Source organism: Mytilus galloprovincialis, chromosome 4, assembly GCF_965363235.1.
Source record: "Mytilus galloprovincialis chromosome 4, xbMytGall1.hap1.1, whole genome shotgun sequence".
NCBI classification, from domain to species: domain Eukaryota; kingdom Metazoa; phylum Mollusca; class Bivalvia; order Mytilida; family Mytilidae; genus Mytilus; species Mytilus galloprovincialis.
Window position 1 is genome coordinate 35768229 of NC_134841.1, and position 24612 is coordinate 35792840.

The window sequence follows — 24612 nt, forward strand, 5'->3', positions numbered from 1 at the left end:
TTCGTGCTCCCTTTTGTTCTTATGATTTGTCTTTACTTCAAATAACATGGGCTTATACTTTGAAACATGTTTGAAATATGATGAATATGACATTAAATAATCTATCGCGTTGAATTCTGGTAGAGTCAAGCTTAGTATAGATATTAACATATAGACAAGTCTCACTTTGAATCTTCTTTGGTTTTATGTGCTCAATATAAGTCAGGAATATGACAGTTGTCATCCATTTGTTTGATGTGTTTGACCTTTTGCCATTTGTTTACGGAATTTCCCTTTTGTTATTTTCCTTTTAAGACAGTTAAAATGTTTTGGCAGTCTTAGACTTTTATCACCAGCTTCATTTTTATGATAATAAGCCTGTATATTGAGAAGGTTTTTTCTTTTAATTCATTCATTTGTCTGCCCGTCTATCCGTTCTTCCTTCCCATTTTTGTATCCGATCAGATTGTAACGCACATGATGAAGTTTTGAATATCTTAGTTTTTGATTTTATTTGAATGTCTTTTTGAGACTTTGTCATGTCATATCAGCACACTACAGTATATTCTTCATCTCAAATCAGAATGTGATGACACCATCACCACCATTTAAACCATTTGTGCACCTTCTTATTCATTTTTAACCCGATAGTTTCCCTATACAAATTATAGACTAACGTTGGGTATTTGTATCCAAAAACCCTAGTCACAAATTATTGAAACTTTTTCAGAATTTTAATCATCATCCATGTGCATCTATTTTAATTTGCTTTTTGGTCATTATGGTTTCCCTAAGAAAGGCATACCTTAATTTTTTTTGAGTTTGAGTATCATTTTGGTCGCATTTTGTTCTAATAGTTGAATCGAAAAATACACTGCAATATCAAGCACCAGTTTTAGCTTTACAGTAATAATAAGCAAACAGGGGTGTTGAAAATCTTCGTGATGTTTGTTCATTGTATTTCTTTGAAACAAACTATTTTTAGAACAGGTTGATGTATTTGACACTTTCTTTTTGAATGCAGGAAGGATATCTTAGTTGTCACTGCACAACTGGTAGTTAATGCTTTAAAGAATGACGAAATTAAAGTCGAGGACTTCACATTGATGATTTTTGATGAATGTCACCATGCAAATGCAAGTCATGCTTATGCACAGATAATGCATGGATACTTGGATCTAAAACTTGATGAAAGTGTTGATAGACATAAATTACCAGTAGTAAGTGTCTTATAAATAAATTTTGTTATAAACAGTTGTCCAAAACAAAGAAGCCTTCACCATTACCATTGTAATAAATTTATGATTTTGTAATGTTACTATTAATAAATACCTTCTCTGTATAAATGGCACGAATTCTCACTAGTGTAGACATAGGTTTTTTTTCTTTTCCTTCAGAGTTGTTATAAACGTCACCTGTAATACAACACAATATTTTTTAGGAAATTTTATGTAACAAATAATATCATAAATTATGAACTAATGCTCGCAAAGATAATTTGATTTTATTGCATTTAGCGATATCAAGCAAACTAGTTAAGAGAAAACTACACTTTATATACACTTTGGTATTCGAAATAAAATCGTACAGCGCAATAATCGGCCTTTGAAACATTTATGTGTAGGTGGTTGGGTTAACTGCTTCAGTAGGCGTGGGGAGAGCTAACACAGAGGTGATGGCACAAAATCATATTCAAAAGATGATGGCAAACTTGGATGCTGAAGTAATTTCTACAGTAAATGAATGTTTACCAGAACTAACAGAACATGTTATTGTTGCTGAACAAGGTACGACAATTTACTTGAGTAATAAATATCACAAATATCTGGTAACTAGGAAAACATTTCTGGTAAGTGAATTTAAATTGAAAATTGAATTTGTGCTACAGGAGAACAGTAATCTCCTTGGTAATCATTGAATATTATGGTAAACATCCAACACATCGTTCAACAGATTTTGGTTGATGAAAATATTTTTAAATGCTAATGTGATATAATGTTTAAGATAAAATAGTGCATTTTGCATTTGGTAATATCCTCTAAAATAGTAATACAAAACAATACATTTAGAATAAAGTATTACGAAAGCACTGCGTATTAACCTAAGATAGTACAGTATTTGTCATTCATTGTATTTTTCTTAGAAACAATATCCACTGGAGAAAGGAAGAAAAATTACTTTGGGGAAACACTTGTTTCAATGATGGATAGCATCGAATCATTTATGATGGACTCTTCATGTAAGTAGTTAAAGAAATAACAAATATCAATAAATCTTTCATGATCTAGGTAATTGCGATCTTTATTTATTGCAGTATAAATATATATTAAAACCAAACTATACAATATGAGTTTTGCTAATTGTTGAAGGCGTACGATAACATATATTATATGCTAACATCTAAGTTATTTCGACTCTTCAAAACTACAAAGACCAGATAGAGTACATGCAATGCAAGTCAATCCCCCTTTGCAAAATAGGAAATAGTCACACTTTGTTTCATTAAAAGAAAGTTCACTGTATATACAATCATATGTATAAGAACCAACAGATTATGCTTTAAAACACAGTAGGCTACCAAACATTTCCCAAAAGTGACGTCATTGAGGTGCTAGAGTTTTGATATATTTTTTTTATGGCAGGTACCCTTATTTCTATGGCAATCAGTTCTAGAGCTTATCCACTACTTATCGAATAGTTCCATAATCGCGACAAGACAAGACTTTTATTTAGCAACGTTTTTGCAGCACCTGTTCTAGTGTAAATATTTAAACTTTGATACGTACGACATTTCGAAAATTCCGTGTCCAATCAAAATATCTTTTGTGGAGATTTGCTTTTTGTAAAAAAGTAATTTACTCAAGAGTACGTTCAATGCAGTGCTATATGCACAGTTTGTATTTCCGTCACTATTTTCCTTGCCATGTAATCGTGTTAAACTGCCAGTATTACAATGCGTACTAATTGATTTGTGCATCCCTGACCGACTTAGTTTTGTATCAATACGATGCAGAATTCACATAAAACCTTCTAAAAGACAAAAAGAAAACACATCTTGTAAAATGTTTATAGTTTCACTTTAAAATATATCGATGATATCCTATTATTAATAACCCACACTTAACGGCGTTCTCGCATACCATATATTCAAAGGAGCTGACGATGAGGGATACTACCGAAACAAGATTACATATCCCAAAAGATCATTAACGCTCGTACATGTTCACACTAAACACCATCAACAGAGGTGTACTTTATACACAAAAGCTGTTCTCATAGAAATATGAGGAATAACGAATAAAGTCGACACTAACAGGTAGTTCGATCACAATCACGAACTGGTTGAACTTAACGACAAGGCTATTTCTTTATTCATTATAATTTTTTTCGCAGTTTAAGGTCTATAAATAACAGAACAGTCTTCTGATTTGTAATTTTTTTGATATAGTCTTATATTATTGACGACGATTTTCGACGAATGTTGATTCGTTAAGTTACTGCATGCCAAGCAGAAGACGCTTTACCTGAAGCATACCTGATCCCGTTCCTCTGTGAGTTCATGTGATGTCCTCAGTTTTTGTCTGTTAACTTCTTCATATTATTAGATGTGAACATTGTTTGGATAGCTCCTGTTGCTTCATTTGTTTACAACAGAATTTCATAGGATTCCCATTGGTTTTACTTCAAAACTTGTATTGGCGCCTTCACTTATGTGATATAAAGAAATTTTATCTTACTCTTCTTATTTTTACAAGATGCATCTTTCCTACCTAACAATGGGAGTATATTAAAAGGACCTGCGGACAAAGGATCAGACCCTTACACGCAGTGGATTAGCAAACTATGGAGGGAAACGGCAAAAATCAACCACCAAGATGCACGACGATACTTTGAAACCTGTAGACTTTATCTAGATGTGTGTAAATAAAAACATTTATTAAAATTAACAAAAAATATAAAATATAAATACAAGAAGAATTGGGTAAAATTTAGTAAGTAATAAAAATGCTCGCTTGAATGCTCTTAATTTTTTTTATTGATTTTGTTTTGGTTTTTGATACAATTTATCAAAATAAGTTGCAGCTCCACAATTGAATATTTATAAAAGATAACCGTACTTACACTCAGCATTCAATAAGAAAAAAATGGCGGATTTTGTGTTTCGAGCACGAATTATGCACAAGTACAGACTAATCTTATATACTCGTGACCTGGAAATCGTTGAAGTGTTCAAATTAGTTTATTTTCTAGACGACGTCATATCCTCGATTTTGATCTTGAGTAATATGACTGACGAAACAGGCATAACGGTAAATTTTTCCATGTCGTTGCACATACTCTCATTTAATTGGGAGATCCTACGATTCCGTTTGTTTCAATCTGTCTGTCTTTATTTATTTTCATTTATTCTTAAAACCTAGTTTTTATTTTTAAGGTTTATAACAAAGTCTTGATTATATATGAAGATGCACGTGTGGAAGATGCAATGCTATATCTTGAGCAGTATCTTAAACGTATAAATGAAGGACTGAAACCAGATGCTACAGATGACAAAATGCTGAAAATATATCAGAGTAAGAAATTAAGGTTCTGATACTAATATGCGTAGCATTAGAATAATCAAAACTCGAATAAAAATATGTGTTCTCATCATGTTGATACATAATAGCACACAGTTGCTTTCAAATTCACCAATGGAATAACTTTTAAGCTGGGTAAAATGTTTTCATCATAAACAGGATATGGCATAATGCACTGTTTTTATAAATGCTCTGATACTTTGTTATCGATTTGGCCTTATAATTCTTTTGATTCGAATGCTACTCATGTTGGCTAAATGCGGGTTTGGTACAGTATAAGCCAAGAGTCTATGATGACTTTTCCACTGTTTTATCAAAGATCAATGCGTTTGTTATTCTTTGAATCGAATTATATTTTCATTTTAAAATAATTACATTTTAGTGTTGTTTATTGATTTATCATATAGTGCAAAACATCAAAAATTACTTTTGCCATTTGTCTAGCTTTGGGAAAGGTACCTATGTTGTGTCTTCCGAAACTCTTGATTAGAATTAACTATAAACGCAGTATTCTTACAAAAAAGCTCAATATGCACCTCTTTCGTTATCCCATTCTATCATTCCTTTTTTTTGGCACTTGGGTATCGGTGTGTGAGCTTTGCGAAGAGTACCTCTTTATGATGTTTGTATACATTTTTCGTTTACAGAAGGAAATCGAGTATTAACAGCATGTGTTGGAAATGTTAATCATATCAACCCAAAGTTGGAAGCATTGAAAGATATAATATTCAAGCTTTACAAAGAAAAGCCAGATTCTAGGGTGATTATTTTCATAAAAACCAGAGAACTTGTCCAGGCAATTGAAAACTGGATGAAAGATACAGATGGTTTAAGTTGTTTAAATCCTGTTAAATTTGTTGGTACTCAAGCTAGTGGAGAGAAGGGAGGTGAGTAGATTGTGAATCGGGGTAATTATATGTATTGATGAATGTAAAGGAGAAGAACACAAATAATAACATGACTAAAATTTACAGAATACACATTGTTTGAACTCTAAATAATATCAATTAATATATAAGTCTGGTATTTTTAATGAGTTCTTTTCTCCAGCAAAACAAAGAAACTCAAAAATCTCAAACACCAATTTACATTGAAAATAAACTCATGACATGTACCAGGATTGATATTTTGTATTTGGGCCGGACGCGCGAATCGTCTACAAAAGACTAATTACTGACGCTTGAATAAAGACAGGTTAAAAAGGCCAAATAAAAACAAAATTGAAGAGCATTGGAAGACCAAATATATTATAACAAAAATGAAATTGCAACTATATAAAAATATCAATTTGCCTGAATAAGTTTCAAGAACCGACGGAGAACATAACGTTTTCGAAGTTATTCATTTGTAGTTACCTTATATATGTTGCAGTGAATTTGTATAATCAGTGATGATGTAGAATCCCTGAAGTTTTCATGGATTATATAGAATCACTGGCTAGTTTAGGGATTATGTATAATCACCAGAAAAAACGTCAGGGATTCTACATATAACTGAAATGAAGAAATAGTTTTATTTATAGAGAAAATGAATAAAATTGAAATTATTTATTCTATAAAATCACATTAAAACATCTTTATAAAGTAACATAAATTGTAAAATGTTACGCACAATATATCAAAATGATAACTCAATTTTTTTTAAATGTTAGGCACACACTGCATGAAAATGTGAAACGCAATATATCAAAATAATATGCTTCACATCTGTTATTACCACAATATCCACATTTTAGACAACCTTTTCCTGCACATATCGAATCAGATTTTAATGACACGCCTAAGTGAAATAAAGTGTTCAGTAAAATATCTGAAGGTACCCCCCAACAAAAGATGGGAATTTGCAACCTTGAACCGGTTCGAGCAAGAAAGATACCATGTTTTGTAGTCAGACTTTTTTTAAACAATTGTCATAATGTTTTTCGGGTTTCCCTTTCCTTTTTTACCATGTGGAATTGCTATGAGAATATTACACCAAATGCAAGCTTCCTCTAAAATTTGTTTTTATGTGTCAATCCTAAGTTCTGCCTGTTTTTCCTACATTTAGATGCCTTAGTTCTCACAGTTTGAATGTCTTTTCATTTAAACTAAACAAAAAACCCACACAAAACAGATGTTCCATAATCTTCTTCACCATTTGCTTTACATGTATCACAAATAACACGCTTTGTTGATTTAAAAATAGAGCATAAATAAGGCCGTAAGTTTTCTCGTTTGAATTGTTTTACTTTGTCATTTCGGGGCCTTTTATAGCTGACTATGCGGTATGGGCTTTGCTCATTGTTGAAGGCCGTACGGTGACCTATATATATTAATTTCTGTGTCATTTTGGTCTCTTGTTGACAATTGTCTAATTGGCAATAACACCACATCTTCTTTTTTACCTGAATATTCATTTGACGCTGGCTTTTAATAAACAAACAATACATGTAAAGCTATTGCTATAAAGGGAATGTGGATATTATTAATTTTGAAGACTTCAACTTTATCTCGAAACCCTGTGTTGGCTATATCTTTTAGATCATCCTCTGTGTTTAAAAGCAACATTATTTCATCTGGCAAGGAATTAATGAAAGAAAAAAATATAAATTGTCTATATTATTTTTTTTATCAAACAAAGGATCATTAAATTATTCATAATCCCTGAAATCATATTAGGGAATTTGTATAATAATTTTTAAAATGTTCAGTGATTATTTAAAATAACTGGTCATTTTCAGGGATTATATAAAATTACTAATGATTTTAATGATTCTACATATTCCTTGAAAAATCAGGGATTCTACATAATCCCTGATTATACAAATTCACTGTAACATATATACACAACCGTCTAATATACACCAGAAACCGATTCTGAATTTGTTTCTTTCTATAAGTCAAAATTATACACGTTTTAAAAAAAATACTTTACAGAACACCCCAATTGATTGTAAACTTTTTTGTTTTGAGTTAAAATATAATTTAAGGTAAATACTTTCAATTCTTTCAGTTTTTGTAATGCACATTTAAAGTCATAAGAAACCTCAATTTGAAAAAAAGTAATGCATATGTTTTGTAAAACTCAATAGATGGTTTTTATTACAAAACTTATGAACATATACTTTTTTCTGTAGAAAATTCTTTAATTTGTTCATATTTAACTAAAATAAACTATTATCTGATTGTACATGTTAAACACGTTCTCAATATCCGTGTTTTTTGTTGTTTGTTGACAAACAGGTGACAATCGTTAAACTTCGGCCTCAAAACACGAACTTTAATTGCCTGCAATATTTTCACAACAACACTGACCGATTGAGAAAAAAATTACGATTATACGAAATTTATGCGAAAAAAAATGATAAAATCGTGCACAGAAGACTAAGTTTATGATGTTTGTATGCATTGGTTCAATAATTGGAATACCATTATTTTTCACCATCACTCGTTTATTATGACTTTAAGTAAAGTTACACAATTTATTTACTTGGAATTCAAAGAAAAATATACTATTTAATTACAAATTTGCAACTTCTTCTGAATATTGTTTTTTTTTCATTGTGAACCAGTACTTCTTTTAAAAATTACTTTCTTACAAGCCCAAAGACAACATGTGCTACAATGTATAATTTAAGAGATAGCATATCATAAATTTGAATCATAACATATGTTTATGATTTTAACATAGGTATGACAAAGATGGAACAAGATTGTATCCTTAAAAAGTTTAGAACTGGAGAACATAAAATTATTCTTGCAACATCTGTAGCGGAAGAGGGACTTGATATACAGACGTGTAACTTAGTAATTAGATATGATCATGTAACAAACGAAATAGCCATGGTACAAGCAAGAGGTAATTGTTTTCTAAGGAGACATTTGATCAAAATAATTTGATGTAAAATAATTGATTTAAATAGACCATCTTGTATTTTGATTTTTTTGAATTAACAGAATAAACGCGAAATAGATCCATTCAAAAGTGTTTCAACATTAGAAAACCTGTTAAAAATATTACAAGTTATGATATATTTTCAATTATAATTTTGTATTTATAGAATAGAAGTGAAAAGATGCAAATTTCTTACACCTTGATGTTAATTCACTATTCTTTGTTTTAATTTTTGTCTTTGAATGTAATTACCAGACTCTAATCTATTAGCTAAACAAAATGACATAAATTAGTTCCCGATTGTGAAGTGCTTACTGAGTGAATATGCATTGGGGTGACGATTGCCCTGTAGAATCAAACAGTCTCGTTCATTTCACAGTGCATACGATTCCAGCAGATTGTGTCTTACCTTAATTTATCTCTTACTAATTGATCTATGGGATATGAACATCGGTAAACTATGGTCGCTTTATTATAAGTATTGACTTATTAAACATTTTCTTTCATTCTGATAGGTAGAGGAAGAGCTGAAGGGAGTAGAATGGTTGTAGTAGCTAGTGAAAAGAGAGGTACTGCAGAAAAAGAGGAAATAAATTTAATGAGAGAGACAAAAATGAACGAAGCCATACAGAAAGTCCAGCAAAATCTGTGTCGAAATAAAGTACAGTTCTTAGAGGATGTTGAAAAGATTCAAAGGTCCGAGAAAAAGAAAAGAGATCTGGAAAAATTGTCAAGAAAGAGAGGAACAACACGAAATTCAGAATTCGTATTACGATGTGGAAAGTGTAGTAGCTATATTTGTATATCATCGGATATAAAGAAGATTCAAGATGCCCATCATGCTGTCATAAATGATGATGTCAGAAACTCTATAACCAGTGAAAAATCAGAAGCCAAACGAATTGATGCCTACACTACATGTGGTGTTGGTAAAGTCAAATGTAAAAATTGTGGAAAAGAGCTCGGGAATGTGACCATTCATCAAGGAGCAGAATTTCCTGTTCTTAAAATTGATAATTTCCTAGTGGCTGACAGTGCTGGTAAAACAAATGTTTACAAACGATGGAAAAGCGTGCCGTTTTGTCCGGATCCAATGCTGGACGCAGATTTGGAGTTCAGATTACAAGGTCAACCCTATGTTCAAGAGTAAACATGCTTTTGTCGATAATGCTGTAACGATGAACACATCTTTCACCCCCAGTGTTTGGTGGGTTTCGTATTGCTAATTCTTTATTTGTCTATGTTGTGTTTTATGAACTATTGTTTGTATGTAAGTCTTATTCTTTTTTAGCCATGGCGTTGTCAGTTTATTTTCGATTTATGCGTTTGAATGTCCCTCTTGTATCTATTGCCACTCAATAAAGGCAACAGTAGTATTCCGCTATTCAAAAGTTAAAAGTCGATCGAGAGAATAGAAGCAACAGTAGTATACCGCTGTCGAAACAAATCCAGGTTACAAACTATAACCGAGGGAAACACATCAACTAAAAGAGGGAAATAACGCACATTCTAATTTGTATTTTTTTACGAAACACTTATGATACGTTTGTTCTGAATGAAGTTAATGTTATTAGATGCGCATTCAAAGATTCGAGTATTTGATGAATAGTATGATGAATATGTTTAGGAGAGTATATGTAACTTTATTATAGTGATTGATTTATATGTAGGTTTTACAATTATTATTGCTGTTATTCGATTAGGAATTTATTGGTATGGTCTAACAAGAAATATTACAAAAAGTGTATACATTGTTTTAATTTGTTAAACAACAGTCAAACAACAACTTTAAGTTTGTTTGCCTTTGAAATTTTTTTACAACGTTGCTAAAAAATGTGCCATATTCAACAAGAGAACAGTTGGTGTGACAATAGATAATACAATTGTTTTACTTAAATTCAAGTTAATCTATCGTAGTAATATCTCAAAACTCAATGTATGTGTATGCTGAAACGCGTACTGTATAATTTGTACATGTATTTATCAAGTTATTGCATGTGTCCCTATTGTGACATTTTATGATAATGAATATTGTAAGAATACGAATACTTTTAAATTTGGACTCTTAAAACTGTACTCTTATAGAGTTGTACGTATATACCTTATCTGATTAATCATATGACTGGACTGATACTTGAATCTCAACGAAAAAGAATGTATTGTGGAGACGATATTTATGTGATTCCTCTTGTGACATTGAGATGTTCGTTTAAGAAATGACTTCTTTTCAAATCTATTATAATAAAATTTGTTAATAATTTATTTTTGTAAGAAGGTTATTATATGTGATACTACTAAATAATGTGATTTTAATAAAGCTTATACGATATAAACACCAATTAAAAGTTGTTTCTTGTGTGGCCCTCATGAAAAATAAAACATACTTTTAGTAGATGATGCAACACATATATAAAAGGAAACTGGAAATACATGTTGTACCAACAGTTATCAAAGGTACCAGGATTATAATTTAGTACGCCAGACGCGCGTTTCGTTTACAAAAGACTTTTCAGTGACGCTCATATTAAAATATTTATAAAGCTAAACCAGTACAAAGTTGAAGAGCATTGAGGATAAAAAAATTCCAAAAAGTCGTGCCAAATACGGCTAAGGTAATCTATGCCTGGGATAAGAAAATCCTTATTTTTTCGAAAAAAATCAAAGTTTTGTAAAAAAGGAAATTTATAAAAATGACCACATTATTGATATTCATGTCAACACCGAAGTGTTAACTACTGGGCTGGTGATACCCTCGTTGACGAAACGTCCGCCAGCAGTGACATCGACCCAGTGGTGTAAATAATTATTAAAGGTACCAGGATTATAATTTAGTACGCCAGACGCGCGTTTCGTCTTCAAAAGACTCATCAGTGACGCTCAAACAAAATATTTATAAAGCCAAACCAGTACAAAGTTGAATAAGCATTGAGGATCCAAATTTCTAAAAAGTTGTGTCAAATACGGCTAAGGTAATCTATGCCTAAGATAAGAAAATCCTTAGTTTTTCGAAAAAAAATCAAAGTTTTGTAAACAGGAAATTTATAAAATGACCACATAATTGATATTCATGTCAACACCGAAGTGTTAACTACTGGGCTGGTAATACCCTCAGGCGAGGGGACGAAACGTCCACCAGCAGTGGCATCGACCGAGTGGTGTAAATAGTAATCAAAGGTACCAGGATTATAATTTAGTACGCCAGACGCGCGTTTCGTCTACAAAAGACTCATCAGTGACGCTCATATTAAAATATTTATAAAGCCAAACCAGTACACAGTTGAAGAGCATTGAGGATCCAAAATTCCAAAAATTTGTGCCAAATACGGCTAAGGTAATTTATGCCTGGGATAAGAAAATCCTAAGTTTTTCGAAAAAATCAAAGTTTTGTGAATAAAGGCACCAGTAGTATACCGCTGTTCAAACTCATAAATCCATGGCCAAAAAAAATCGAGGTAACAAACTAAAACTGAGGTAAACGCATAAATATAAGAGAACAACGACACAACACTTCAATGTAACTAACACACACAGAAACGGACCAAGCATCAGACAAAATTCCACGAGAATAACAAATATAACAACAAAACCAAATACATGAATTTGGGATAGACAAGTACCGTGACACGTCTTATCGCAATGTCAATTTACACTCAAAAATAAGAGAAAACAAACGACGCCACGTTAAATTGTAACACACACAGAAACGAACTATAATATAACAATGGCCATATTCCTGACTTGGTACAGGACATTTTTAAAGGAAAAAATGGTGGGTTGAACCTGGTTTTGTGGCATGCCAAACCTCGCACTTTAATGGCAATGTTAAATATAACATAGAAATGACAACATAATATTACAGGACTACAATACAAATAAATAGGCAAACGTATAAGACAAAGAAACACATGATTAATGAATAACAAAAAGCATCAGGTTTAAAATTTAATACGCCAAAAACGCGCCTCGTCCACACAAGACTCACCAGTGACGCCCAGATATAAAAGATCGAAAGCGATAAAAAGTACAAAGTTGTACAGCACTTAAGATCAAAAGTTGAAAAAGGTTGTGTCAAATACGGCTAAGAACATCCTTATTATTTAGAACAATTAATGCTATTGCAAACAGTAAATTTTATCAAATGAATATAACAGATATACATAATGAAACTGAAGTATTAACTCATTACATAAAACAAACACGAATACATAATAAATGACCAACACAGAATAGACACACCCGACTCAGTCCAGGCCTCAACGCAGTAAATTATGAAAATGACGTCACATACGATGGTGTAAACAGGAAATTTATAAAAATGACCTCATTATTGATATTCATGTCAACACCGAAGTGTTAACTACTGGGCTGGTGATAACCTCCGGAACGAAACGTCCACTAGCAGTCTTTACACCAACATCAGTCAATTTAACAGATCCGACTACTATTCTAGTATCTTAAGGAATATAACCGCTAATCTGTGCCCGATTTTAAAGAATATACATAAGTATTAAAAAGATCCCGAACTCAAAGGTAAAATTCGAAAATGGAAAGTACATTCAAACTGACGTAATCAAACAACAGAACGAACGAAAAACACATGCCATATTCCTGATTTGGTACAGCCATTTTCCGAAGAAGTTATCCAATTTTTCACTAAATATAGCTGTTATTTTGGTAAATTGGTAAATTATTTTGGTAACATAATTATCAAATCGAAGCTTTATGAATTTGAATCCTTTTGAATAATTTTGCCTTTAGCTCAGACGAAAAGTTATTTTTTGTACTACTCTGACAGAACTTATATGCAATCTAAGGTATTTCAGTTTTTAAGCACAAGCCAATATAAGGTATAGTTTTGACATGAATCACTTTGTTTCATCTAATCAGACAAATATTTTGAACACTAGAGATTGCATTGTTTACAACAAAGGAGTAGGAAATGTATAAAGTCCAGCCTGTAGTGATGTTAATGTAACGACCATATATTATTCTACCTTATGACGGAGCGTAGTCACAGGAAACACATCATCATCGGGCCAATGTAAAATAAATTGTCTTCCAAATCTAGATCGCCCTCTTGGAGTTTTGTTGACTATCCTTCACATCTTCACTGTCCGCTAAGGTTACATTACATTATAAATGTTCTTTTTCACTGCCTGTTTATTTCAAAGAATGTTAGAAAGGTTATACCCTTGACATGGGATTCCCATGGGAATACATTTTCTACATAATGCATACTGGTCAGCATAATATGCGATGTTGCTCTTTTCCGTCTTTTTGAACCAGCAAAATTGGAGTCTTTACGCGATAACAAGAGGTCGTTCATTCTAATTAAGTTTTGTAGTAAAGGAATTGATGCTTTCAACATCAGCAACATTTTTAATCACAAAGAGGTAACTTCTTAAATTCCACTATATTTTCAAAATCAGTTTGTCCTGTTGTATAAATTTAACCTAATACATAATATCTAAAGTATTTAACTATAAGCAAGCATTTTAGGATCTTGATTTAGAAGAACACCTAACAATCCCTCTGATATGTGACTGTTCCCACTCATTTTATATTTACAGCCCTTCTGGCCATGTTTATGTTATCACTAAGACTAAGTTTCTAAACATAATTCTACATGGTTATCTCCGAAAGGTTCAGAAAATCCCAACACATCTATTGGAGTCGTTACCTCAGAAAAGTTATAGATTCAAGTGGACTACGTCAGAGCATGGGCTTAACAATAAGAAATTGAACTGAATAATTTGACAGAGTGGGTCAAAACAATCTGTGTGAACAATCGACCAAAGTCCATTTTAGAGACAAAGCAGCTGTGATATATCTATCAATTCTTTACGATAGATATATTTTCCCCTCAAACAAAAACATATCATTTGACAAGGATGATATGCTGGTAAATCATAAGTTCTTTATGACTTTAATTAATATAACAATGAACAACAAATCTGAGGACTTACCTTATTCGCAAAATCTCGTACGAACAACGGTACATTGCTAGCTAATCTGCATAATCTATGAAGGAATCGGCTATTAGATTGACAAACAATCAGTCCGCAGTAAAAGAGGGTCTCATGAAATATTGTGACACATGCAGTTTACTCGCGTAATGCTATTAACCATGTATAGATTCACAAACTTTAGAGAACTTCTGGATAATTTTAAATCTCGATCTTTCTCTGAAATAATTTCTATCAAAAGTTCCCCATGAAAACGGAAACATTTTCTAAAAGAAATAGTACACAATGTTTTTCAATAAAAACATGGAACCATACGCTATAAATTTATTGCTTTCAAATACCATACAGCATATTTTGTTAAAATTAAACAAAAAGGTAAAACATTCGACAAAGCTGAAGAAAAATCAGTATACTTGAGTTGATGACCGTTAAGGAAGATCCGTTTCACAGATAACAAGGGTATGTTCCAAATTGTCGTAACTTTAACCCTATCCCCTTTCCCTGAATGTGACCTACCAAAATACCTTATCACCTAGTTTTTATACACGAGCAACACAATGGGTGCCCCATGCGGAACAGAAGTTGCTTACCTTAACGGAACACCTTAGATCACCACACATTTTTTGTTGGGTTGGTTTTGCACAGTCTTTCGTTTTCTATGTGGTGTTTTGTGAACTTTCGTTTGTCTAAGTCTTTATGTTACCATGTAATTAACATTGACTAAGCTGACGTCCGGCTAGTGAAGACCATTGACGGATAAAACGATATCTGACACAATATAAGTGCCAACTGTAAGTTTAATTTGAAAGAGTTTTACTTCATAGATCGGTAATTTACACACACACAAACATGTAAAACAAAGACTTCTTACTTATATAAATCATATTCCACCAACCTAAAATATCAATCTGTACAATTTTGATAATTATAAGGTTTAAGGTTGACGACATGAGCTGACTGATAAAACATAATCTCGATCAATGTGAAAATATAAGTATCGACAGAATGTAGGATCGTATTTGATAAATACCTGGATAGCAAAAATGTTCAGTCATTTATTAAACTTTAAGGAAATAAGATAAATAAAGGCAACAGTAGTATACCTCTGTTCAAATATTAATACCGATGAAGACAATATTCATAGATCAGTTTTGTAACGCTTTACTGTACACCTTCACGCATGAATTAATTTGAAGGAACAGTATAGGAATCGTTTCTTAGTTTACGCGCTCTTTATTTGACCATTATCTAAGCTGGATTTTAATACCGAAAAATGGAACTCTTTAATTATTGTTTCGTTCTCCAGAAAGATAAAATTGATGACAAGTTTGCAAGTAATTTAAAAGTAGTAAAAACTGATTTTAACTTTTTGAAGGACAATAGATTAGAATGGCCAATGACGCATACGTAATAGAAAACACTTACCCTTTCGACACACCATTCTTGTTTAATTCTTTAAATGCCTTGCTTTCAATAAACATTACTCCATTATACGGAATAACAAACAATCTGTAGTGCTTTCATTTTAAGTACAAATCAAGTAATGCAAAAATACAGGTTCCAAAATATTACAATAATTTTGAAGTAAAAAAATAGCATTTAATCTTTCTATAATACAGATTTTTGGTACAGAAATAGTACATATTCGAAAGTAGCTGTGTATGGTACTTTTGTATTGAATCAAGTAAGGATGAGTTTTTGTGCAATTAAATATTCCAGTATTAATGAATATGATGTTGATTATTTTTAAATACTTTATTGAATAACATGTAGGTGTTGTCATTATGGTTCTTATTATCAAATTAGTAGTTTATTCGTATAGTTATATATTACATACAAATATACATCTTGCGTAAAAAAACTGTTACACGGTAGTTATATGACAATTTTAAGTGTGTTTGTTTTTCCATTTGATATGGGACTTTCTTTTTTTAATTTTCCTTGTAGTTAAGTGTTTTTGTGATTTAAATTCAAGTAAATAAGTCGTATTAATATCTTATAACTCAAAGTTGGTGTATGCTGGAAAGTGCACTTATCATAATTTGTACATGTGTTTATCAAGTTAATTACGTGTGTCCCTATATCAACTTCTTATATTAATGAAAATGTAAAGATACTTATATTTTATTATTTTGACTCTTATCGCTGTAAACTGATAGATTTATTTTATGACTAGACTGAAACTCGAATCTCACACAAATGTACTGTATAGGTTATATTTATTTGTTCCCTCTACGAGTGACATGGAATTTGTTCATAATTTATTTGTATAATGGTTATAATACATGTGATACTACTAAATAATTTGATTCTAATATATAGCTTATATCATATAAAAATCAATGTAAAGTTGTTTCTTGTGTGGCCCTCTAGCAACAGAAAACTAAAATGGAACGATTCAACAATCATTAATAAGAAGACAAAGCATTTAACTGGTGTACAAAGTAAAATCACAAAACAACTGAACTCCCAAATTGATTATTTACTACTAACGGTAAACGAGGCCGGGATAAGGTACCGGTATTTGATGTATCCACTAACAAATGTCAAACTATCAATAAAGTATGATTTACTATGAAAAAAAATCTAAATTCAAAACGGAAAGTCTTTAATCAAATTGAACAATCAAAAGCTCATACATATCAAACGAATGGACAACAACTGTCATATTACTGACTTGGTAGTGATATTTTCCTATGTAGAAAATGATGCATTACACCTGGTGTTATAGCTCTCACTTATATGACAGTCGCATAAAATCATGTTGACAACGATGTGTGAACAAAAAAAAATATATGACCAAAATCGTACAGCAGCCACCTGGTCCATCCATTTTGAATGTACAAAATACGATCCAAACGAAGCGATATCGGGTTTGCGTCACATACGATTTCTGCATTTCTAGCCGTGCGAACCCATAATATGTCAGAATAGAAATAAATGCAACAGTAGTATACGGCTGTAAAGATAGGAAATATGACACAATTATCTTATTCACATATTTGACTACCATTATAGTATCTTTAGGATTATAACTACTTAGTCCCCGTATGAATGAATATTTTAAAGTATAGAAAAATACCGAATTCCAAGTTTCATAAAAAGATTGAAAGTCTATATAATAACATTAACGATACCAATTTTTCTGCACCAGATGCGCATTTCAACAATACATGTCTTCTCAGTGATGCTCGTGGCCAAAATATGTAAAATCGTTATCAATTAACATAATGAGTGAAAAACAACTGACATATTCCTGACTTGGTACATGCCTAGCATTTTTTGAAAAAGTAATACATTTGTTCATAAAAATAGTTCCTACATATAGCTGTGTGTTTGTAAATTAATAAACTGTTTGAGTAACGTTATTATAAATGAAATTTTAAGGAATGGGGATTACTACAAAACTTTATTGAAAATTTATTATTTGTGAAAAAAGTAGAACATTGAAATAAATCGAAATTGAAGGCGCCATGTTTTTGCTTATGCTGAGATCAAAAGTATATGTTTTGGAAATCAGTGAAACCTTATATGCAATTTGAGGTATGTTCAATTATTCAGCAAACGCAAGGATAAAGTTTAGTTTTTACATGAAATAACTGTCACTATTTGTTTGTTCTTATTAGACACAATTCTTTGAATGCTTGAAATTGCAGAATGTAAACTAGAAAGCAATGTGACTGTGAAACATATAGCAATAATAACACAAAAAGGTTTCAAGTCGGGTCCGCAGTGATGTATATAAAAATTATTGGGTGTATTTATTAATTTATTATTGGGATTTTTCACGAATGGACTAAAGTCCACAGCATAGTCACAATAAACCCAATGTTAAAATGTCTTCCAAATTATAAATTTTGTTAACAGTTAATTTATAACTATGAACATAACACTGATAACTCAAATCAACAAAGAAGTGCTGACTACTGGGCTGGTGATACCCTCGGGGAAATAAATCTCCACCAGTAGTGGCATCGACCCAGTAGTTGTAAATAAACTCATCATAGATACCAGGATTTAAAATCTATGTTTATAATCTATGTTCCACAAACTTAAAATATCAATCTGTAGAATTTTTCGAAAATTTATTTTATGGTTAATGTGATGAACAGTTCGATAAAACAGGACCTTCTTTAAAGCGATAATTTAAGTATCGACAGAAAGTAGGACCATGTGTGATAAAAGTTGCATAGCAATAATGTTTAATTATGCACTAAAGTTATTAGAAATAAAATAAAGACAATATTAAGAGATCTGTTTACAACGCCTAATTGGTAATATTAAAGCATGACTGAATTTTGAAGGAAAAGCATATGATTCTTGTCTTAGTTTTCTAGTTATTTAAACAACAGCATCGTATCATTTATCAAATAATGACCCCAGCAAATACTAGTAATCATAACATTTTATTGTTTATGTCTCCTAATAATCTTCGTTCAGTATAACGAACTAAATCCTCAGATATGTTAATTTGATGTTTCTTATATTTTTGTAGCCAGTTGGGTACAAAGGACGTCCATATAAGTATTTGTTAGGATAAATTAAACAATACCCGGGATCAGCATACATATTTTATTGAGTGCACTTGGTCGATATCAATGTATTAATGTACATTATAACACAAAATGAAGTTATGGGCGGGTTATTTGTAAGATAACGTAAACTGAAATCGAAATTAGATAAGGCACGAATAAACAAGAAACTTTGACTTTTGTTTATATACAGTTGATACGTTTAAAGTAAGTAAAACTTGAAATTGAGCTGTAAAGTCAATCCTTGTTTACACAAGCCTCCTGTACTTTCGGTTTCGGTTGAAGGGTTCACTTTAAACTTAGCGTTTGTTTCGCCGATTTGATCAAATGTGTGTGTGTGTATTCTTCTTTTTATAGATAGTAGAGAAATTAGGTCAGATTTTAGAATTATGTAAACCTTCGAATTAGTTAAGAAGGCTCGCAAAAACAATTTCAGCAAAAAATTAATCATTTGTTTTTTTCATTTCAAATTTCATTTATTACACTATTATTTATTACCTAATGATATGGTACAAAAATGACCAAAAAAAAAAACCCGATTCGGTTTGGCCCCAGATAACTTTTAAATTTATATCATTGAAAAAGCTCCACATTATTTCCCTTTGGTGCAAAAATGCCATTTGTTGGCATAAGAATTGAAATATCTTTTGTAACTCATCGGTGACCTATATTTTTTATTATTGTTTTCCAATAAGCTGTACATAAACTAAATAATTGTTATATTTAACCGATTTCTGTAATTTAGTTCCTTTTTTATTTCGATATTACCTCTATTTTTCCTATAAGTTTAACAGAAAAAAAGGTCATTAACAAAGATGCCTTCCTTCGGAGGCAGATTCTGAGCTTAAATGAACGGTGAACCCATATTTTATTTCATTTTAATATTAAGTATATGATAAAGGTCTTTTATATAAAAAAAAAAATATAGCGAAATACTATATTAGAAAAAAAAATTTGATTTATACCCGCGAGCCACCTTAAGTAATGATAAATATTTGTTTTTAACCTCAAAGACACAAATTTAACATTGCTTCACACATACAAACCCATACTTACACGTATACTCCTTCAAGTAAAGTGCTATATATGGATTTTGATATATACATGAGCCTTAATAGTAGTCAACGCTATTTCTAATGAAGGTAACTTATCATGAAAAGTATTAATGAACACACAAATTAAAAAGGTTAAAAGTAAAACAATATAAATCCAAAAATATTAATTATTTTTTTGAATAACAGTTATCCATCATCACTATCATGATGTAAAGGGAGTCTTAGTATTTCATGCTGATAAAAACCTTGCATATTGTATGCACACATGACTATCAGTTCGGGTTTTCGGCATTCCAGCTGCTATTTAGATCAGGTATTTGTTTTTCCTTTGTATGTACTTTTCTTTATGCAGGTTACATTGAGTACAGGTTAGAGCCTGCCTAGGATTTATCGTATTATTCAAAATTACTGATGTGTAAATAGTCTGAAGAACGAATACATGTATGATGATGTACGTAATTTTAGTACCAGGATATATGCCATGGATTACTAGGTACTGAGTAGATAAGTACTTAACTTTTAACTTTTTTCAATATATTTTGAATCCATGTTCTTACATATAGAGATATTTCATTAATCAACATCAACATGGACCTTATTTTAAGGTACACGGTTATCTTATATACTCTGCATACTTTAGCTATTACATTTGAATATTATAGTTAAGGTACATAGCTGCTTATTCTGTTTATACATTGTAATCTGTCCGTTTACTTATAATTCTATACAATTTTGTATTTTCTTATTTGTACATATATGATTTTTTTGAAGATTTGTTTTCTCGATTTTCTAATTTTATTGGTGTATTTAACGTAAGAAATGATCCATGGTCACATTTCTGCGGTATTTTTTTGCCAAAATAACAATCATAAATTAATTGTGAAAATGGTTTGGTATTCTTAATCTAGTGCGTTTCCCTCAGTTTTAGTTTGTAACCCGGATTTGTTTTTTTCTCAACCGATTTATGAATTTCGAACAGCGATATTCTACTGTTGCCTTTATTTATTCAAGTCAGGAATATGGCAGTTGTAAGCTGATAGTCGTTTCCATGTATGTTGCGTTGTCGTCTGTTTTTTTGTTGTTGCACAGTGTTTCTGTTGTTTCGGTGTTTCCTCTTTCTGTTGATTTGTTTCCCTCGGTTGTAGTTGGTAATTCGGTTATATTTGGTTGAAATCCCCAAACTTTGCAAACCTTTTTCTATTGTTCACCTTTCATTATCGAGTTGTTCAAACATTTCTCCACATTATATCATTTCATATTTCAATTTTTGTGAATGTTCAGTTTACACCATTCTCCTATTTTTAAGAAACATTCCTGGAACCCTGCAATCCGAATCTTTGATACCTTTTGTTACAACAAAAACAATATCCCAAAAAAACCTTTAAGATATCGTCTCATCCCTAGTTAGTGTTCTACAACAAATCTTACAGCCCGTTTAACTGGTTCATTAACTACTATCAAATAATATATCATTTACTTTTGATAACAAAACATATGAAAATAGTGAAATTCAAGTGAAAGCCATTATTTGGATATGTAAGATATATTACGTGCTATTGATGGTCCTTTTGACTCTGTTGACAGTTTTGAACCTCCAACTTTTTACACTTATTAAACTTCAAATCAATCTTATTAAACAAATGTTTTTTTCTATTAAAGACAATATTTTTGCTGAATCTTCTTTTCTAATAAAATGAATAAGAAAGGTAAATATGCTAGAAATAATAGAAAACAAAGGATAATGGGTATTCTTATATGACGACCTATTATAATTATCGTCAACCAGTATAATCTCAGTATACCTACGTTTAGCGTAAACGCATTATTATAACACAACTGGCTGTTCTGCGTTAAGCCTCCTTTAAACGACCTATGTTCAATTCGATTACAAAAATTTGAAATTAATTTGAAAAGAAACGTGTTAAAAAATAAAATGATGGTGACTTCATTATTATTTTGTTATGTTTGGTGTATAAATCTAGAAACTATTAAGAAACTAAGTTTTCAACTCCGTCAGGCAAAGTTGGCTTTAGACGAATTTGGCTATTTATTTTAGGTATTTTTGTCATATAGCTCTTCAACGGTTTCGGTACTTATACATCTTCGGATTTCAAATGTTTGGCTTTGAGCGTTCCTGATGAAGGTAAATCCAGAAAAGCGCTTCGGACGCAAGAAATTATTAAACGTGTCAATTTCATTTTTTTTCAAATCGTCTGCTGCATGTAAAGCAGCAACATAAACTAGTTGTGTTTATTTCCGGAATATAAAAACAGCAGTAGTTGTCCTTTTCTAGATTTAGACATTTCAATTTCAAAAGGAAAAATCCATACTAAAATTTATGACAAAAGAGATTATTTTTCATTTCCTATTGTTAATTTTCCTTTTTTAGACTGCGATGTTCCTTTGTCTTCATCATAAGGTATTTATGTATCCCAACTCGTTTGTCATGACCGTATGTGTAGTGATGTCATAGATTTTAACGAACGTAATCAATGCATCACTTGTACTTATTAAGTTAGGGATTTTGTTACCATAAATAACTTAAAACTTTTATTCAATTTTAGGTATTTTTGTCATATAACTCTTCAACGGTTTCGGTACTTAAACATCCTCGGATTTCAAATGTTTGGCTTTGAGCGTTCCTGATAAAATTAAATCCAGAAAAGCGCTTCGGGCGCATTGAAATTATTAAACGTGTTGTTTTCAATTTATTAAATTCTTTCATAGATACACAGATTTAATTAGTTAATTTGGCTTTACCTGTACAAAACTGATTAAAAACGGTCTTTCACATCCTTAATTTTACGGTAATATTGTACTTAAAGCTATACCTAACAAAACAATTATTTTCATTTAAATGTGTATTATATTATTGCAAATGGCGGATTTTTGTGTAAGCTTTATTTTTGTTTTTCTGATATCGTTTCTCATTTCACAGCGATATACTACTGTTACTTTATTTATTCATTCCTTTTTAATTGATTTTGTATTTACATTGTATCATAGATCAAATTTCTTCATTCAGTGTATGTCCACTTGTGTTAACATGTCTTTTGATTGAGTTTAGCCATTTCAATTGATATTTTATAGTGTGTCTTTCTATGTTGTGATGTTGCACTATGGTGTCAAAAAAGGGTGAAGATCTGATACCATTAAAACGTTTAAACCTGCTGCAATTGTTTGTACCTATCCTAAGTTAGGAATCTGAAGTTCAGTTGTTGTCGTTTGTTGATGTGGTTCATAAGTGTTTCTCGTTTCTGGTTTTTTATATAGATTAGACCGTTGGTTTTACCGTTGATATGGTTTTAGACTAGTAATTTTTTGGGGGCCCTTAATACCTTACTGTTTGGTGTGAGCCAATGCTCCGTGTTTAAGACCGTACTTTGACCTATACTTAGAAATTGTGACTTGGATGGAGAGTTGTCTCATTGGCACTCAAACCATATCTTCTTATATCTAAACACCTATATTTTGTGCAATTCCAATTTCATCATGGAACACTTTTTCCATAATCAGGGGTTAATAAAGGGATAGAAAAAAGTTTGAAATTTGTGTTACAATTCAAAAAGCTATCAATGTATAAATTTTAATTCGAGTATAACAACAATGTTAGTTTAATGTCATATAATTATAAACTTTTTTTGAATTCGGTACAAAACTGGTGAAGCGCTCGGTAAATCTTCCCCAGTTTGGCGTACTCAATTATAATCCTGGTATCTTTGATAACTATTTCTCAGCCTTATAAAAAAACTTCTTCTGACATTGACCTAATATTGTATATGTAAGAATTGTAAAACATGAAAACGATTTATAAGGTTCATTTATTATTATACTGATTAAATTGACTGACTAGAATTTTCAACAAATATCAGTTAAACAATATTCGACGAACGCTCGGGATAAAAGATGGGCGACGATAACAGAGGGACAGTAAAACTCATAGATAGAAAACAACCTGACAACGACATGGCTAAAAAATAAAAAGACAAACAGACAAATAATAGTACACAAGACACACCATATAAAACTAAAGACTTAGCAACACGAACCCCACTAAAGACTGGGGTGATCTCAAGTGCTCCGGAAGTGTTAAAAGATCCTGCTCCACATGTTGCACCCGTCGTGTTGCGCATGTTATTACAAACTCGATAAAATAGTCGAATATAAATGCCGAACCAATGGTTAAATGAAAACAAATACAGCTGCCATGCATTATTTCTTAATCAATCCATTACACCGAAACGGTACATTTTTTGTTATCGCAAAGTCACAGTGAGGCCTTCAACAAAGAGAAAAAAAACCACTCTCAACCTCACTTCGAGTATAATATGTCACCGGTTTTTGACGAAAGCTAAAATAGTTCTGGTAATTGTGTAAGATGTAACACCATCAAGTTGGGCTTGAGGTCTGATGAGATTATTGTACATAATTATTTTCTCCTTGATAACATTTATGAAAGTTAATCGACAGGTTGTATGTATATTTATGAGCACCAACTTTTCCCCTGTTATAGCAGAATTGTTCTTCTATTGTTATGAATCACACTTTATGACCAATATTAGTAAAACACACCTAAATTGCATTTAATTGAAATATTTTACAACCCACCATTTTTTCTAACAATGTC

General features: G+C 31.4%; 1 protein-coding gene across 1 annotated transcript in view; it reads left to right on the top strand.

The window, feature by feature from the left end:
- LOC143072006 (antiviral innate immune response receptor RIG-I-like) overlaps positions 1 to 10780 on the top strand; it is a 34050-nt gene extending 23270 nt beyond the window's left edge. Inside the window, exons 11-18 of the mRNA XM_076246752.1 lie at positions 1004 to 1199; positions 1604 to 1766; positions 2123 to 2218; positions 3735 to 3895; positions 4415 to 4553; positions 5207 to 5446; positions 8229 to 8396; positions 8948 to 10780. Coding sequence (XP_076102867.1) covers positions 1004 to 1199; positions 1604 to 1766; positions 2123 to 2218; positions 3735 to 3895; positions 4415 to 4553; positions 5207 to 5446; positions 8229 to 8396; positions 8948 to 9582 — 1798 coding nt within the window. The 3' untranslated portion in view covers positions 9583 to 10780. The remainder of the gene's footprint in view (positions 1 to 1003; positions 1200 to 1603; positions 1767 to 2122; positions 2219 to 3734; positions 3896 to 4414; positions 4554 to 5206; positions 5447 to 8228; positions 8397 to 8947) is intronic.
- Positions 10781 to 24612: the final 13832 nt, after the last annotated feature.